The sequence below is a fragment of the Lepisosteus platostomus genome, chromosome 14, assembly GCF_059453375.1.
Source record: "Lepisosteus platostomus isolate fLepPlt1 chromosome 14, fLepPlt1.hap1, whole genome shotgun sequence".
NCBI classification, from domain to species: domain Eukaryota; kingdom Metazoa; phylum Chordata; class Actinopteri; order Semionotiformes; family Lepisosteidae; genus Lepisosteus; species Lepisosteus platostomus.
This window is the reverse complement of record NC_142624.1, coordinates 7,699,734-7,719,584: the sequence shown is the minus strand read 5'-3', so window position 1 is coordinate 7,719,584 and position 19,851 is coordinate 7,699,734. Positions and strand designations below refer to the sequence as shown.

General features: G+C 40.0%; 1 protein-coding gene across 6 annotated transcripts in view; it reads left to right on the top strand.

Annotated features, from left to right (window-relative positions):
* Positions 1-19,851, top strand: part of bin1a (bridging integrator 1a) — a 62,985-nt gene that overhangs the window by 21,332 nt on the left and 21,802 nt on the right. For 5 of the 6 annotated variants that reach the window (XM_088606830.1, XM_088606828.1, XM_088606833.1 and 2 more), the window contains exons 4-7: positions 461-555; positions 6,501-6,596; positions 12,163-12,270; positions 16,128-16,220. In XM_088606830.1, the coding sequence (XP_088462956.1) occupies positions 461-555; positions 6,501-6,596; positions 12,163-12,270; positions 16,128-16,220 (392 nt within the window). The remainder of the gene's footprint in view (positions 1-460; positions 556-6,500; positions 6,597-12,162; positions 12,271-16,127; positions 16,221-19,851) is intronic. The other variant, XM_088606829.1, reaches the window with a different exon arrangement.

Below are 19,851 nucleotides of genomic sequence, written 5' to 3'. Positions count from 1 at the left end.
TGATGTAATAAAGCGTTATAATATTTAAACCAGTAAATGTGTGTGTTTAAACAAATTCTCCCTGTGGAAATCAAAGCAATGATAGCTGCCTCACTGACAGCTCTGAAGACAAGAGTCGCTGCCTCTGGTATAATTCCAGAGAGCACCTCCGACATTTGTTCATTGTTTTTGTTTTCTGTATCCGTTAGTGATGTGTGAACTGTTTTTAATGGCCATTGTATATTTGGTCTTAACAGTGCTTGATATATTTGTATATGCAGCACCCTGGTGTACACCCGTTTCTCCTTTCTATTTTTCAGGGTGGAACGAATCTTTACTTGTTCCTTTGCAGCAAAAGTACACCGATGTACAGTAGCATCGCACTTGAATCGCTTCAAGCTGTACCGTTTGTCCAAACGTATGCACTTCAGTGGTTTATGTCCTGAAGGTCTGATATCTGTGTGGTTTGTCCTTTCCTCAGCGATGCATGAAGCATCAAAGAAGCTGTCCGAGTGCCTCCAGGAAGTTTATGAGCCAGAGTGGTATGGAAAAGATGAAGTTAACTCAATAGTAGAGGTAAGGACTGCTTATCTATTGAGCACTGGTTCTTTAATATAGGAGAGAACTGTCAGGGTTTGGAGCAAATGAAATATTTAGCCTCTCTGAGCAGCTTGCTTGAAGAATTTGCAGTGGTGTGCCTATTGAAAAGTTTAAGTAGCCTTACAGTGTCCTCCAGATTTATTCACATCCTATGAAAAGCAAGCAAAAAAACAGCATGTAACAGAATCGTTTACCGATTGGAGAATGGCCCTTCCTGAAGACAATCTGTGAATGTTAAACTGTAATCTTAAACTGAAGTGCATGAAAAGAACAAGAAACAGTATGACAGTGTTACATTTGAAAATGTTTCAGTTCATATTAGAATGTACTGTATTTGAGTGGCTCAGTGGCACAGTAGTGAGCATTGCTTATGTGCAGAGTTTATGTACTCCCCTTGTATGTATGGTTTTCTTCTGATTTCCTTTTGGTTTCCTCCCATAGTCCAAAGATACTGCATACTGGTGGGTTAAATGGCTTCTTTAAAACTTGGCCGTAGTGTGAGGGTGTCTGTATCTGTGTGAGCCCTGTGATGCACTGGTGTCCTGTCCAGGGTGTATCCAAGCTGTTGATTGCTGGGATAGACTCCGGCTCCCCTGCGACCTTATTTTGGACAAGGCGTTTAGAAAATAGGTGGATATTTTGGAAAATACACTGACAAGTAATTCCTGTACTATGCTACACTGTATAAGGCTCTGGCATGTCTTGAGAGGGGAGTTTTGACCATTCCTCCATCCTTTCAGATCTCAGTTTTTGTGAACTTAAGTTCCAACCACAATGTTGAGCTGTGGCTACTTTGGAACAGTTATTTTATGTGCTGTTGACCATGTGTTTTGAACTTCATGTATGCATTGAAACACTGTCATACTGCAACTGTCATCTTGTGGAGGTCATTGGCCACTTGTGAGCAGTCCTAAAAGAACTCTTTGACTTTGATCATGAAGAGTATGAGGAACACTACAACTGAAAGGAGGCCATTTAGCCCATCTAACTCATTTGCTAGTTAGTTATTAATTGATCCAATGACCTCATCCAGCCATTTCTCGAAAGAAACCAGGATATTGGCTTCAACAACACGGTTGGCTATTTTGTTCCACAGAGCCACAGACTGTAAAGAATTGCATCCTGTTTTCAGTTTTAAATCCACATCTACTGAGTATGGTTCTGGAAGCTTCCACTGCACTTTTAAAGAACAGAACGCTATTTTTGGTTTGTTGTGGTTCAGGTTGAATTGAAGGAATACTTCGGTGTGAGTAAATGTGCTCTTCATGTTTTCTCGAATTGAATTATTTATGAGAAAATATGGCCTTGCTCTCTGCCCTGCTATAGTGATTGCGTTGAACATTTTTGTATTTTTTTTAGGCAAAGTAAACATCATCCCATCTCTAACTCATTCTGATGTTTTGATAAACCTGTATTGCACTGTGCAGTTACCTGAATAAAATAAGTGCAGACAATCATGTTGAGTGTGGACAACAATTTTGAATGACTCAGTAAATCCTAGGGTGTCATTTTTATATCTTCCTGTAATATGCCACAGAAATAGAGGTATCAGAAGAACACCTCTATTGATTATTGTATGACCATTAATCTTTCTAAGTACCACTTGGTTCAGTACACTTAAAGAAAAGCTGTGAAGTGGTGGTACTGTAATAAGAATGGTGAATTTAATTCCTTATATGAGTAGGAGGTAAGAAGAGTAAAGATTCCCTGATAAAAAAATAAAAACTTTGTAAGCTGAGGTGAATTTCAGCTAAAAAAAACAAGAAGTTATTGATTTATAAAACTGAAGTGGCATCGTATTGTGAGTAAACACTGGTTTTGACAGGCCGGCCTTTAGGCTTTTGGGGCCTTCACCTTGAAAGACAGAACCATTTTGAGGTAAATGGTTGAGAATTTGATAAAATATACATTTAGAAAAAAAGGCATGTGTTATTTTTTCATTGAAATGTCAGTTTCCTTCCTGGGGAATTCACTAGGGAGAAGTGATGTCTTGTAGTATTTTGCTGCCTTTATCTAAGGAAGGTATAGTGAGAAAGGTTATTTGTCTACAAATATCAGTGAACAACCACTGGGTTTTTGTCCATTTGTTTTTGGAAATAGATGGCGTCTTTTAACTTGTTGCCTATCCCTTTTCTTTGAAACTCCACTGTGCCAGGAATAAAAAAAGGCTATTTTGCTGGACATTCTCTGACTAATGAGGTATTTTTGCTAATTTGTATCAATTTGGTTCCAGGGCAAGCTGATGTAAAGATCAGTTTTCAACCTCACCTATGCTTTATTTATTTATTTTGTTTACACCCCTTGTTTATTACAATAGGTGCTCATCTTTTTTAATCCTACAAAGAACTAATTGGTTAGAATGCATCGTAACACCATTGCTGGGGGATGCTGGATTGAAGTACATTTGGGCTTGTTTTTCTTCTTTGTTTTTGGTCTGTCAATGAGGATCATGGCCGAGTTGCAGTCTGCTGCTCTGTATATCTCTGTGTTTGTTCATGTTTCCTAGATTACATTCTCCATGGTGTTTAAGCACATTATAATATTTTTGTAGGGCAATTTATACACCTTTTTTACTTTTTACTTTCGGATCATATGTCAAGCGTTAATTCTAGAATAAACTTGCTTGCTTTTTTTTGGGATCAACTTTTAGTTTGGGAACTAAGCCAACAAAAAATGAACGTGCGAACGAAAAACAACCAGATCCCCTTCCATAGTCCCCTCCAGGATTGCCTGCTTGGTTCGCTCAATTATTTTCGTGTTAAACCAGATTCCAGATAAACCAGATGGGGCGGAGTGGTGGCTCTGTGGCTAAGGATCTGCGCCTGTGGCTGGAAGGTTGCCGGTTCAAATCCCGCAGCCAGCAGAGGAATCCTACTCCGTTGGGCCCCTGAGCCCCCCTTAAGCCCAACTGCTCCAGGGGCGCTGTACTATGGCAGGCCCTGCGCTCTGACCCCAGGCTCTCTCCCTGTCTGTGCGTCTCATGGAGAGCAAGCTGGGGTATGTGAAAAGATAATTCCTAATGCAAGAAATTGTAAAGGGTTAATAAAGTAATGTTATATATTATTCCAAGAGGAGTAGGTCCTTCACTGGGATGTCAAAGCAATGGGGAGAAGAGAATAACCTTTGCAGGTTGGGTCCAATCACGAGAGGAAATGAAGTCCGATTTGAACCCACAAGGCTGCAGGAGTCGCTGAGAACATGACAGATTTCACCTCTGTGTGGCTCGTCTCCAAACTGATTCCCTCCTGCGGTCTTCCGTCCTCTCAGGACTTACTCACAGGACAGAGGACATAGCAGACTCATTTAGAAGGCAACCCATGTTCATCATATTGGATCTCCGTGTACTAACTTTGGCTAAGATCGAAAACAATAGTACTACCTGACCACCTCCTCCTCCATTTCTGTGTAGGGCTGTTGAAGTTGAGCCACAGCTGTGAATTTGACTGTTTGCCCCTTTCATCATGGAGTTAACCTCCAGATGTGATGTCTTTCATCATGATGGTGTGTTCTAGATGTTGTACTCCTAACTACAGATTTTGAATCCCTATCATATATAAGCAACATTCGTAATATACTTGGGTTATGTACAGTAGTTATCTCCAGCAATTTATGAGTTTCATTATGCGACTCAGTCTTCTCTGTTCCTGACAAAAGTGGCAGTTCTTTCAGCCTGTCGGTGCTGCATATTCATTTAAGCCCCACAGTGAATCTGGTTGTTTTTCGTTGGACTGGTTCTAAAGCACTAGTGCAGTGCCTTTGAAACGTATTCAGTCTTTTCAAAAGTTTTTAAACGTTTGCTGGATTTTCTAATGATACTTACACATCTTTTTCCAAACAGTACTTTTATTGTAAAGTTGCATACTCAAACAGAAAGTTTTCGTTGTTTGTGAACTGATATCTTAAAATAAATGATTTTTAATTGCGTTCCCAGCATTGTGTTTAAAGGTTCAACATGAGCACCTTAGTTTTTCTTCAGAAGCCTCATCTAGCTCGGTGTTCTCCTTTTTGTGTTTATAGTTCTCATCGGAATGCAGGAAGTCACAGTGCTGCTCAGGAAGCCATTTGAGCGTATATTTAGGATCAACATAAAGATTAGAATGGTGGCACAGTGATGTCGTGTTTAGCAATGATGCCTTGAACCCAGGGCCCCAAGGATTGCGATCACTGGGGTGTTGTATGCGTGTTTTGTATCGATCAATAGCAAACAAATCTCAATTAAATACATTATGATTCCATACTGTAATGCGATAAAATGTGAAAAGGCCAAGGGGGTGATTAGTTTTGATATTTTTGGTATATCTTTGGACTGTGGGGGAAAAAACAGGAGCACCTGGAGGAAACCCATGCAAACAAGGGGAGAACATAAAAACTCTGCACAGATAACATCCCAGGAATCAAACCCAGGACCCCAGTGCTGTAGGGCAGCAATGGTAACCACTGCAGCACCATGCTGACTCGCTGTCAGAAACTCTATCCTAAAAATATTGATTGATGAATCCTTACATTCGTTAAAGCTGTATGGCCTTCTGGTGTTTTCGTATGGATGAATTATGAATACAAGTTTAAATTATATCGCCACTTTTCTGGAAATGCAAGTTTGCTATAGAAAGTGCTTTTTGCATCCACCTTCAGTTCTCTATCAGCTTGGGTCCTGGTGTTTTTCTGCCCAATTCAAGTACAACATCCTGAAGTGAAGAACTTAATACTTAGTGGAGCAAAAACATTTTGTAGCAACAATTTCGTTTCGAGGTTGCAACTATTGCAACGTTGTGCAGCATTTCACGATCTTGTGTTTGGACTCCACTGGAAGGGAAGTGTCACGATTATAGTCCCCCCTCCTTAAGGGTGCTCCAGCCCTTTCACGTGAGACTGTATTCTATGCACCTGCTCCCCATTCCCAGCCCACCTTAAAAGCCAGGCGCTGACGCGCATCCGGGCTCTGCATCTGATTTCCATATCGTGCGAGTCCGGGACCAGGAAGCGCCTGGTCCCGTTAAGGTTTTAACCCCTGTTCCTTGTCCCCTGTCCGCCGGTTCCGACCCGGCCTTCGTGGTTTTTATCTTGTTCTGATGGATCTTCTGGTTTTGGACTTTCTCGTGTGTTTTTGGATTTTCCCTAAGGACTACTCTTTTGGATTGTTCGCCTCGGCCACACCTCCCCCGTGCACCAGCGCACCTTGGACACGCCCCCCTGTCTTCTGCCCCGTATTCCTGCATGACGTTTCCCCAGTGTTTCCCCACTCCGTCGGACTGTGTCGTCCGCATAGGGTCCGGAAAGAACTGTTCGTTACAGAATGCAGAGCCTACACCTGGACCCCGCGGACGGCACCCTGGCAGCCTGGATTCCATCGGTTTTTTTTTTCTCCCCTTTTTTTTCTTAGGGCTTCGGAGCCGCCCTGAAAAGGAGGGGCGTACTGTCACGATTATAGTCCCCCCTCCTTAAGGGTGCTCCAGCCCTTTCACGTGAGACTGTATTCTATGCACCTGCTCCCCATTCCCAGCCCACCTTAAAAGCCAGGCGCTGACGCGCATCCGGGCTCTGCATCTGATTTCCATATCGTGCGAGTCCGGGACCAGGAAGCGCCTGGTCCCGTTAAGGTTTTAACCCCTGTTCCTTGTCCCCTGTCCGCCGGTTCCGACCCGGCCTTCGTGGTTTTTATCTTGTTCTGATGGATCTTCTGGTTTTGGACTTTCTCGTGTGTTTTTGGATTTTCCCTAAGGACTACTCTTTTGGATTGTTCGCCTCGGCCACACCTCCCCCGTGCACCAGCGCACCTTGGACACGCCCCCCTGTCTTCTGCCCCGTATTCCTGCATGACGTTTCCCCAGTGTTTCCCCACTCCGTCGGACTGTGTCGTCCGCATAGGGTCCGGAAAGAACTGTTCGTTACAGGAAGTTTTCCTGAATCTGTTGTTTTTGCAGGATACTGACCTTCTGTGGACAGATTTCCACCAGAAACTTGTGGACCATGCGCTCATCTCCATGGACACATACCTTGGACAATTCCCTGACATCAAGGTAGGACACATACCGAACACTAATGTTTTTCAGCGAATCCATTTGAAAATATTTTAAGATTTATGGTCCTTGACATCAGGGTAGTTCTAAGTAGCTCTTCAGCAAATCCTGTCCCTCCTTCTTTATTATAATCCTAGGAATTGTGGTAAGCAAAATTATGCAATAATAACAACAACAGTAGTAGCTAGTCGGTTTTGGCATTTAAAAAGTGCTTTTAAGCCTAAAGTATCACAAAACACTTCACATGGAAAGGCAGTCTTCCACTTCATCCATAACTGGAGTGCAGTACTGTTTTCTCACTGTACATTTACACCTGTCCTCCAGAACTGTGGAGAATCATCCCCAAAACAAATTGGGGACCCGCTTTTACATCCGAATATATAAAAATGTATTTTACCACAAAGTTGTTTTTCTTTTTTCTTTTATCTAGCGTGATTTTATGTCATGCCAAAAACTTTGAGACAGTTGCTTTTAAAGACACTGCATGAAATAAGAACTGTTGTTACTCTGCTGTTTTTAACAAAGGAATGTCTTTGGTATCTCAGAGCTGTAAGCGTAAGTAACCTAAAAGCCCGCAAAATTGGTATATGGAAAGCTGTAAACAGCCGCAGTTTTAACAGTCCATTACAGATCTCAGAAACATCCTGCTTGTGCTATGTAAACACCTGTGAACTAAACACAAATGTAAATCTTTCTATGACTTTGCTTCACCTTACTGTGGATAAAAAGAATGTAGTGATCGGACTGACTGTCTTTTAAAGACACAGCATGAAATAAGAGCTGTTATTGCTGTCATCATCATTTGCCAGTAGCCACACTTTACAGCAGAGCAGGTGGAGTGAACAAGTGAGAACTTTCTCCACCAGTTGAATTTAGGGTGGTGCGCTCACAGAACTATTTCCTTTGTCCAATCAATCTTGCCTGCCTCCTCCACATTTCTGACTGCATCCTCCAACCCTCGCTAATATTTTGACCATGCCTGTCGTCTCCCACAAGAACAAATGACTGCAGACGCCTCACTCTGCTTTTAATACAGGAATGTCTTTGGTATCTCAGTGCTGTAGGCGGAACTAACCTAAAAACACGCAAAATTGCTATATGGAAAGCTTTGGGAAGCCAGTGCATTAAACAGCTGCAGTTTTGACAGCCCATTACAGATCAAAATCAAAATCATCCTGCTTGTGCTATGTAAACACCTGTGAACTAAAAACAAATTTCAATCTTTCTATGACTTCACCTTACTGTGGATAAAAAGAATGGCGCTATCTCACTGACTGTCTTTGCACTGGAATCTGTCATGCTAGCATCGGTGCCCTCACATACTGTACACACTGTTCTAAAAAGCAGCACATACGGTATATTACATCACGGGAGTCTGAGGGGTATGATTTGTTACTAGTAAGTTAAGAAGGGAACTTTCTAGCTGTGTGCTATTCTGTGTGCCAAATTCTGTGCACGTCTTCTGTGCATAATCTACAAGATAACAGTCTTGTTTAATCCCGTACTCCTCAATATCTAGCCTCCCGCCGTTGAATCAATTCACTCCATGGTGCCCACAACAGAGACGAAGTGTCCCGTGCCCCCAGTGAGTTAGGATGGGTCCCACTAATCCCACAGGATCCCATTTACAGCGCAGGACTCTAATTTAGGAAAATAGGCCAGTAGCCTAAAATAGTAGGCCAGATTGTGTAATACCAAAATGGAATTTAGCCCAGACACCAGGGCTAACACTCTTGCTCTTAAGAATTTTATTATTTGAACATGGCCTCTAATGATAATATAAAAAGGATGGTACCTTCTCCAGGAAAGTGTCCCTTGACACTATGCTGGGGTATGTGTCGGGAAATTCTGAACCCCAGAGGAGGAGTTCTGCGGTTGGGCTAGCACCATTTACAGTAGCAACCTGATTTTCCTGATCCCAGGAAAAGATTCAGCCATGCTAGGATCTGACGAGACCAGAAGTGCAGAAGAATGAGCATTACCCAGGTGACCACCTAAATCAGGCCTGACGGTTAACCACAGTATGCAAACATCGGACACTAACTATCCCTTTGATTGGGATGAGTTCACTATGGGGGCAAGCTCACACCAGGGGCGGTTAACCTACCAGTATGTTTTTGACTGTGGGAGGAAACCCACACAAACATAGGGAGAACATACAAACTCCAGGCAGACAGCCCCCCCCAGGCCCGGAATTGAACAAAGGCAGTCCTAACCATTGCACCACAGTGGTTCTCTAGAAGATCTATTTAGTTATGTATAGAATTACTTGGCTCTAATTTGTCACCTTGTTAATGGATTGGCACTATATTCATAATAATGTTTGAAGAGTTTTGTTAATGACCTTTGAATCTCTTCTTTGTGTAAGCTAAACGTACCAGCGTACCACCCTACATACCATACAGCAGAATGGCTGCAAACACAACAGGGCAACATAGTAAGGAGCTGTATGCCTGAGCAAGGATTCTTCCCGATTACTCCTTCCAAATGAGCTACTGGATCAATGGGTAAATTGCTATGGATCAAGTTGTTGGCGGTGTATTGAACTATTTAGCCATTAGAGGTTTGCTCAGGTGTGAACAGTCTTGATCCGAGTGCTTTCTTCGTCGTATCAGGACATAATTGCTAAGCTGCCTGAACTGATTTTTCTGAGCAGCATGACAGTGCTGTATTATTCTGCACTAGACAGCGAGTGAAGTGAAAGAGGCATAATCTAAAATAATCCATATCCCATTAATTGAAGTATTCTGTCAGGACCAAAATGTAGCATCAAAGAGGCGGACAGCAATCCTGTTGTATTACTATTCGGTTTATAGCCTGAGAAAAAGCCTGAGAAAACCACAGATAATTGTAGCTTTTCTCTGAGCATCAGTCACCTAAATATTAACCTTTTTGTTCACCTCCTTTGCTAGGTGTTATCATAAATGCTGACATAGCTGAAATGTTCAAGCTGATTCATACATCATTATTACATTTCCCTGGTTATCCATACTCTACATGTGAAGAAAATGTTTACAGTATGTGCTAAATAAATATGGATGAATAAAATTTAGCTGGCTGTTTTAACGTCTTTCTGCCTGCCACAGTTTTTCCCAGCCCAGATCAAAAGTCTATGAACATCTGTGCATGATCGTTTGAAGACCACTCCTTTCATAAATATCTGAGGGGGTCTATAGTCTCAATGATTCTTTCTGCCTAATGTTTAGCATAGGATAGATGGGTCATTGTGATTGAATTTAATGCACAAAGAATCTGCATAATAGCTGTCAAAGCTGCCTGCTTGATGTTAGTGAAGTCTCTCGTTATGCAATAAACAATTGGAAAGATTGTTAGCAGAAATACTACAGTAGAAAATCGAAGGTGGATTGCTAAAAACTGCCAGCATCAGATGATCTGTTAAGATTAAGCCAGCTATACAAGGAATTAACCATGAAACTTGAGCTCATAAATTAAAGCACCCGAAAATCTGAAAAAGCCTACTAGCGTTTTTTTTTGCAGTCTTGCTTCCTGCAATTCAGCCTGAGTGGTTTATCATTTATGCTTAGACTGTCATGCACAGCAGACTTCCTGGACTACAGTCAGGTGGAAGAATGCTGGATGATTTCTCATTCCTTTTATATGCTAGGCAAACAGATGCACACATTTACCTTTCCTTATTGACTTTGCATCATGGGGTGGGACGGTGTTGCAGTGTTTAGCCTGCCGTGCAACGCTGGAGCCCAGGGTTCAATTCCTGGGGTGCTGTCTGCGTGGAGTTTGTATGTTCTTCTTACAGTATGTTTGGGTGGGTTTATCTTCAGATACTCCAGTTTCCTAGAACAGTGCAAAGACACATTGGTACTGTAGGTAAATTGGATTCTGGGAAAATTGGCCCAGGTGGGAGTGTGTGCGTGTCTGTGTCTGTGTGTGCCCTGCAATGGACTGGCGTTCCATCCAGGTTGTATCATGCCTTACACCCATTGCATGCTGGGATAGGCTCCAGGATCTCTACAACTTTTTATTGGACAAAGTGGATAGAAACTGGAAGAGTTCACATAATTTTCTATCAGGGACTAAGGATAATCTTGTTGAAAAAATAATGCCAAATGTTAATGTCACAGAAAATATAATTGAATTTGTTAGGAGTTTAAGTTTTAATTATCCAGTAAACTATGAATATGTTGGTGAAATGGTCTTAAAATGCTTCAGTGAAAGAAAAACCATAAAAAGAATGTTAGAAAATAATTTAAAGTTTAAATTATTTTGTCCGTTGATGAAAACAAAATTCTCTTTGCCAGTTAAAACAAAGTCTTCTATTTCTTTGCAGTTTCATCTCTGACTGTCAGCTGCCAGACAAAATAACAATTAGAAATTTGTTAAGAAATTTTCAACGGCTCTGTCTGGTCTGTTTCTCACACTTTCACAAACCAGCTCATTTGCAGTCTGTTTTTTTTTTTTACCCTGGTGGTTTACTTAGACTCTGTGAAGAAAAAATGTGGGTTTGTACAAAAACATCTTATTTGGACATTTTTATTAATGTGGTGACACGTCACAAACATTAAGTTTAAAAAAAGCTTTGTTATTTTAAGCTTTTATTTATAGTGGTTTACAGAGTCATAGGTATTTAATACATGTTTGTTTTCACTGGCCTGAGAATGCACCGGCTGATGTCTGACTTGCAGAGAATTCAATTAAAAAGTGCACAGGAGTGCTAGTGAGGTCAAAGACTAGACTGAAAACAGGCTTGCTCTTTTTAACCATTTATTTTTACAAGCGCACTACTTACCATAGGACAACACTCAGGTTTGAAAGTTCCTGCTTTCATTGAAGCACGTATCTCAGGAGTTGGTTGTGGGTTACTTTTAAGTGATGACTGTTGGCAAACTTTCTTTTTGTTTATTTGATAAATCATTTTAATCCAAAAACTACCAATCTCCTTCCACTTTTGAAAAAGATCATCTTTAAAAATCATGACGGCATCATGACTTTTTTCATTCTGCACAACAGAACTAGACTTCTGGCAAACAATGGTTATTTATATGCATTTTATATATAACAACCATATAACGTATGCCTTGAACACACACTTATACCTTCATAATCTAGGATGTCTGACAGTCTTAATGGAGGACTGATAAATATTTTATGTTCAATAAAGTTTCACGGTGCGCCTATTGTTTTATTTCTCCATTTTATTCTTTAAAAACTCCCTCTCTTTTCCATATCCTTTAGTTCTGAACTTCTTGGGGGTACTCCACTGGCATCTCTGCTTCAGTTTATGTAAATGCTTAATTTTCCCCATTCAGAAATCTGTGTTTTTGATTAATGCCTTAAATTTGTGATGATGGACGTCTTTAAAGCCACTTGATAAGATAGAGAGTACTTGTTCTACTTATTAATTAGTGCGTCATTAAGAGTGATACATAGTCCAGAGATTAGTCAAGAGCTTGTTGTGTTTTTTTTTATGAAATATGCATAAGTGCAGTTCACCATCAATCCCTTTTTTTCCTTTTTCATTTCTTTCACTCGTTTTTTGGTCAGAACAGTGAGCTTTCCCCCCCTCCCCGTCTGTTTCTGCTCCACACAGACTCGTATCGCTAAGCGAGGCAGGAAGCTGGTAGACTTTGACAGCGCCAGGCACCATTTTGCCTCTCTGCAGCACGCCAAAAAGAAGGATGAGGTGAAGATCGCCAAGGTAAGGCATAATCTGGGCTGCGGTCTCGTCTGCCTTTGATTTGAAAACCGGATTTTTCTCGTTTTCTTTTTTTTTTCTGCTGCCGCAGTAGGATTGCTATTATTAAAATGGTGGAAAGAGGTTAATTATTACCACTGGTTATAATAGTCCTTATTTCGCTGTGGCCATGACATCATTTCCTTCACACTTATAACGTGACTCATGTCAGTACTGTGGAGTGCCTACATCACTGGTCAGCTCTGCTCTGCTTGTACCATTCCGTAAGGATAAAAAAAAAATGTCTCTTAAATGTTTATTCTGAGCAATACGTTTTCTTTTCAGAGCTGTCAGTTAAATTTTTTTTATATCCGTCCAGCTTCATGAACTGAGAGTTAACAGGGCTCTTCACCACAAATCTACAAGTCTTTCAAAATGTACACTTGCCAGAGCCATCTGCTCTTCGTCATGCTGCGAGTCCCACAATCTGTACAGGAGTGTTAACATAAGTGGTGTTGCTGTACTCACTGACACCACTTCAGTAGCAAGAGAGGTAACAAGCTAATGAATCCCAGGTTGTCACAAGACAATCCCCAGGCCAAGCTCGGTCCTTTGTGCAGCACTGCTTGGGTGAATTCCTTACACTTATATAGCGTCTTTCTGGACACTCCATTTAAAGCGCTTTACAGGTAATGGGGACTCCACTCCACCACCGCTAATGTGCAGCCCCCACCTGGATGGTGTGACAGCAGTCATAATGCACCAGTACGCTCCCCACACATCAGCTATCAGTGGGGAGGAGAGCAGAGTGACGAAGCCAATTTATAGATAGGGATTATTAGGAAGATTATTAGGGCCAATGGGAAACACCCCTACTCTATTCGAGAAAGTCCCTGGGATTTTTAATGACCACAGAGAGTCAGGACTTCGGGTTTTTACGTCTCATCCGAAGGACGGCGCCTGTTTACAGTGTAGTGTCCCCGTCACCATACTGGGGCATTAGGACCCACATGGACCGCAGGGTGAGCGCCCCCTGCTGGCCCCACTAGCACCTCTTTGCGCAGCAACCTTGGTTTTTCCCAGGAGGTCTCCCATCCAGGTACTGACCAGGCTCACACCTGCTGAGCTTCAGTGGGTTGCCTGTTGTGAGTTGCAGGGTGATATGGCTGTGGGCGACATTGATGAAAACTGAACGGCTACAACCATCAGAAGTCAAACAAATGTTTCCTAAGACTTTCAAGCAGTGCGTCCCTTGATTTACTAACACTTGGCAGAAAAAGCATGCACACTGATACATGTACTTGTTTTTCACAGATATGAAGAGATTTTTGCTACAATGAAGGCGTGTCCTTCATAGCCAAAAGAAGATGCCATTCTCATAATATGAACTCCCACTGCTAATCCTAAAACACAGTTCCTCACTGCATCTGCATTCTGTCGTTTTTTTTGTCTTGTCAATGATTCATGCTAATTATCGTACTTGGGGAAAATAGTATAATTATCTAAAACAAGTAATGGGGTTCTTACCTTGACAATACAGTGCTCCTTTAGGGTAAAGATAAGTAACATTAGTTATCACAGACCTCACAAATTAGTTGGCAGCTTTGAAATGTGAAGGATGTTTTCACATTTTGAGGAACGAATTCTGTTTGTAAATGAGTGTAGTTTGTATTAAAAATGACTTCTTATTACTACTGCTAATATGTTCGTTTTCAGTTTTCAGTCTATCCAGCTTTAGATGAAATAAATCCCCTTAGAACTATTTTCTCAATGCAAATTCAAATGTAGTTTTATTATATCACTAATAAATTCCAGGTTATTTCTACTGGATTAAAAACCCTTCTTTAGATGGTAGAATGAAGATATAAGGTATAATTGTAGGTATGCAAGATTGATTTGAATGTTAAAGTTCAGATTTCAGCCATAAAACTAATAAAAAAATCCCTGAAAGTATTTGTTATTTTTATTCTGTGGACTTTTTAAGCCTTTATATTCTATGATTATGACCGGAAAAACATCCGGTATTTTATGGTTCTAAATTTGATCTAATGAAATACTGTAGTTCTGTAAGACAAGGGAGAAATGTTGTGTTTTTGCTACATTACAGTACCAACCAAGTACAGTAATTCACCCTGACTGAGGTCACTGTGATTTATAGCTTTACCAATCAGGGAAATGCATGTAATATTCACAACTGCTGATAGATCAATCTTGTCCGTTATTGCAGGTCCTGCAAAATAAATTAAATTGCGTTAAATTTCATTCTAAAGGAAGAAAAATACTTGAAAATCCAGCTGAAATGTAATTTAATTTGTTTATCAACTTTATCCTGATACAATTTCTGCTGATCCTACCTATCCTGATCACTTCAGAAGGAGTGATAGACCTTTTACTTTCAGATCTGAATACAGGGCACCCATAGAAGATGTGTCCATAATTGCCAAAACACACTATTATGTGAGAAGAAAATAAATACAATAATATACACTTTCTGGATCATTAAACCTATTTTTGTAACTATTGTAATCAACACAGACAATTCAGATCCTTCCTGTTGTTTTTGTATCATAAATATACAAGCTCTATATATAATGTGCCATAAATATACTGTATGTAGAGCAAACAAATACAAACAAAAGCTGGCGCACGCAATTCACCTATCCCTACGCAACTTGCCTGATACTTTGCAGGGAATAATGCAATAATGGACAAAGACATATTGTCCGTTTCTGATTTTAGAGTCAATATGCCTTTTTAGCAGACGTTGTCTGTTAAAGTACGTTAAACCAAGGGCTTACAGTATCCACAATTTCCTTTGACACAAATGACGCATGTGCGTGCTATTAATGCTTGTTAAAAGAATTCAGGCAACAAACGATTGAAAAAGTCTTAGTCTGAGTCAGCCTGACACAGAGGATAATGTTAATTAACCTTGCATCAGTATGAACTTTGTTATAATAACAATTAACAACTATTTGTTAAAGGGCATTCTGAGTCACTGCTTGCTTCTTGTAGATTTGACTATTTTTACATTGCCTTTGATCCCCAGGCTGGGAAATACTCTCTTTTCCTGTCTCTCCTCAGGATGAGTCTCAGTTCTATATTTCTAAGTACTGGCACCTTGACCAAGATTTCTCTGAAATACAGAAATTCACATGTATTTACAAATTCTAAATATTCTAGTAAAAGTTTAAAAAAAAATAAAAAAATGTATTTGAGCAGAAAGGTTTATGATCTGTATGGCCCTCAAAATAAATATTGCTAAATATTTTATTTGAAATTCTGCAGAAATGTTGAAATTTCATTAGATAGATAGATACTTAATTGATCCCGTGAGGGAAATTGCAGTGCAACAGCAGCTTAACACACACAACACAGCCACAGTGTAACGAATTATATAATAATATAATAATAATAGTACAATACATACAGTACAATACAAGAGTTACTGACAGTCCGGACACACAAAGAACAAACTAGAACAGAACAGTACACAGAAAAATCGTATCACACATATGAATATAAATATAGATGTAAATATAGATATGGATGTAAATATAGATATAAATGTATTGCACAGGTCCCTGGCATATATTGCACAAAAAATGGTTGTAAATACAATAATATAATGGTTAATAATATAATGATAATATATTATATTATATATATATATTATATATTATATTATAATATAATACAATAATATAATGGTTGTAAATACATTAAACCCTAAGATATCATTTCAGTGCTTTTCTAGTATTACAGATTGTGAACTGAGACTCAGCCCTGGGATCTGAGTGGATTTCATAACCCTGCGCTGTTTCTTGTTTGTTTGTCTGGTAACTCTGTCCGTGCATCTGTTTTCTGTTTTGCACCACCAGCCAGTCTCGCTGCTTGAGAAGGCTGCCCCCCAGTGGGCCCAGGGGAAACTGCAAGCACATCTTGTTGCTCAAACTAATCTACTGAGGAACCAGGTGACTTATAACTACTGCTTTCACCCCCCACCTGCATGTTGCAAGCTCTGTGAAATACTAATAGATGTCGTGATACTGTGTGTCTGTCGTGTATGTTCTTGAAATTTTAATGAAAACACTGAGAGAAGCACACAGCCCTTCCCGAACAGGTTTCGGTTACTGCAGATGAAAGAACATATCATTCTAGCTTGAATGCTGTTTGTAACATCTTGTACAGGTAGTGGACAAAACAAATGGAAACGCCAGAGTATAAAGTCATTTAATAGAGAGAAGTGGTGTCTACCAGCATCAGGAATTCATCCAAATGGATGTGGCACCACTGTTCCATGATCAAGTCAGTCAACATGGTGATGGAAGTGATGGAGGTGGAGAAAGCTGTCTCAGGTGTCGTTCCAGAGTATCCCATAAATGCTCATTGGGTTCAGACCTGGTGACCAAGAAGACCATGAAATATAGGTAATGTCAGTGTCATGCTTTTCAGACCAAGCTCTGTAGATGGGGAGTCCTGGAAGACACCCCTACTGGCTGGAATGAAGGAATGATTCTGCATCATGGGATGAAGATAGTCGCTCGGTGCTATTAAAATAGCAATCCTTACAGTCCTTGGCTTCTAAGGGAATATGTGCAACCAAACCAAGCCAGGAAAATGCTTCCCCACAACATCTCAGAATTGCCAGAACCCCTCATTCTGGTAATAAGGCACCCAGGGCTGTGAAATTCTTTAGGTTGATGTCCCACCTGCACTTGTCCATTTGTCAAGAATATGGTGAAGGGTGCTTCATCTGACCAGATGCTATTGCCCCCACTCTTGGTAGTAGTTGTTTTTTTCTGCACCCCTAGGCTCCCCAACCGCAGCCTGAATATCCCCAGTATTTCACTCTGTGGAGTTCTCAGCTGGACGTTTTTGGTGAACGTGGCTGCTCTTGCCCCAGATTTGCAATTTGCAATCAATTGATCTGCAGCTGCTCTCCTGCTTGCCTTCGCATTAACGCGTGGCTGTCACGATCCCGGAGTATTCACCATTTCCCTTTGCTCTCACGGCGTCTTTAGCTCAGAGCTCTAAGCTCGTATAGCTGCCCGTGAAACATCTGCAAGTCTAGGTGTTTTGGGCACTAAAGCTCTTGCCAGACTCTGTCTAATGGTAATCTTTCATTCACAGACTCCTCTTGCAATGCAAACTATAAATATAGGCAAGCAGGCATGTCCAGCATTTTTACCCATGACTCTAAGCCTGCTGGGGTGTTATTTGCTTGATTAATGGTAATCAATCAGACAAATGTTAATTGCTTGATTAATGGACGTCTGTAGAGTTGATCCACAACTGCTTTCAGTATAGTTGGTGTCTCATTTACCCAGGTGTCCATTTTTTTCCACTCCCTGTATCTCTATAGCTATTGGCAGTTGACTGCTAAATTAGCATATCAGATTAGGTTCACTTAAGGACTACTGCTGAATGTGTTCTAATTGTGGCCGGTGGTTTTAATACAACACAGCTTTGAGAATAATCTTCCCAAACATAAACAAGGGGTGAATTCATCATTCATCCCTGACACAGTACAGTTTGAATGTTTATTAAAAATCATTGTGACTGCATTTTGGTTTACGTTTTGCCAAATTCTAAACAGAAATTGAAAATAACTGGCATAATGCCGTAACTTGGATCAGTTCATATTTTGAATATACTGCCTGGAGCATGTAACTTCTTAAATATGTTCATATGCATAATAAGTACGTATGAACGTAGTTCCATCCTGTATGGGTTTTTGGAAAGAAGCCTGCATCCCGTTAAATGTTATATTGACAGGAATGACAAAGTGTGGTTTACAACATTTCAATAGTGAAAGTTAAAATCAATGGCAGACAGAATGTTCCATTAGTTATCATGAAACGTGTGAATACTGGATACTGAGTCATCAGTTAATGGCTCACACTTGAGCCATTAATCTCGAGTGTGAGCCGTTAACGGATGACACAGTCATCTATCTCAATCACCTTGGGCTTCCTGAAATCAGTGCAAGGATTATGTTTGTGAATTCCAGTTCCGCGTTTAATACCATTATTCCAGAGAAACCGTTTTGATCAGACGAAACCTCTTGCTGTTGATTCATGTTTGTATCTTTGTATGCTTGGTTTTCTTTTGGGTTGCCCCCAAATATTAAAATTAACTAGAATTGATCAAAATCAGTTTTACTGAAAAGGAGTGCTCCAGAGACATACAGTATTGACATACTGTATTATTGTTTCTACACATGATTCAATATCGAGTCAATATCAATTTAAAAAAATGCTAATGGTATCCCTATTGTGGAATTGGTTAATAATACAATTAAATTTGAAAACTGTACTGAAGAAGACAGTTTGGTCATTTAGTATTCAGAAAAGAACATTTAATATTTCACAGTGTAATATTGGGGAAAAAGAAATTAGCATTGACAACAGTAGGAGGAAGATCCCCCTAGCAGCAGTGGTCATAAAGACTGCAGAGATAGTTTATTCATACAAATTTCTTAACTCTTAACAGTCTTACGTTTGTTTCTGAGAGGTATTTGATTTCAATGTCAATGCTAATAAAAATAAAACCCACAACAGTATGTTTTCTCAAACAGATGAAGCAGTTTGGCATGCAACAGGATATTATGACTGATATTTTTGGCAAACTAGTTTTGAGAGTGTGCTTACAGTCTCTATATTCCAATATGGTTTAGTAATAAATTAAAAAAATGATAAATATGTGAGGTTAATAGGCTGTGGTGTACAACCTCTTGCCATCCTGTATACAGATATATTTGAGCTTAAGTATATTCATCTTTATAATTGTCAGGTGAATAAAAGTATATATATAGTTTAATAAAATAGATCTGTAAATGCAATATTATTTTTTTTCTTATACAATTCATGATTGGGAGTTCTGAGTTGCAGTTGGATCTTCACGCTAACCTCAGTATTGATATGGTGTTCGCAGGGGAGAAGCAGAGCAGGTCTCCAATACTTGCCTTGGATAAGCAGTAGGATTGCACCTGTGCATATTCTCTGTCGGTGGTTTAGCCCATACAACAGCAGAGTGCCATGGTCTTGGGTCCTGGGTTTGATTTGGGACTGGGACAATCTCTTTGTGGAGTTTACTTGTTTACATGTTTTTCAAATGTACATTTCCTTTAACATTCCAAAGACGTAGCTGGCTAGGTTAATGGGTATCTCTCTAAATTGTGTCACTGTCTATGTGTGTATGCCTTATTATGTGCTGGTACCCTGTCCAGGCTGTGGTTCCATCTTATACCATGTGCTTTAATGGAAAAGTGGATGTTTTTTGTTGCATTCATTGTACAGTGTATCACCGTAATTATTAAACCCAAATTATTCACTTACAGTATTCACACTAGCCAAAACTATCACGGCAACTCAACTAGCTACTTTAAATGTGCTAACTATTGATTGAATTTCATTGGCACAGAAGTTAAAAAGTGAAACAAGTACATTTTAACAGCTAACAGTTTTAACAGTAATTCTTTGTAGTGTTAAATAATGTAATATGACATTTTTAGTGTTTTATTTAACCTAATATAAATGTGACACAATGAAGCAGTAGTCTTTTACTTTATTATAGAATTATATGGAATTTGGGCATGTTTAT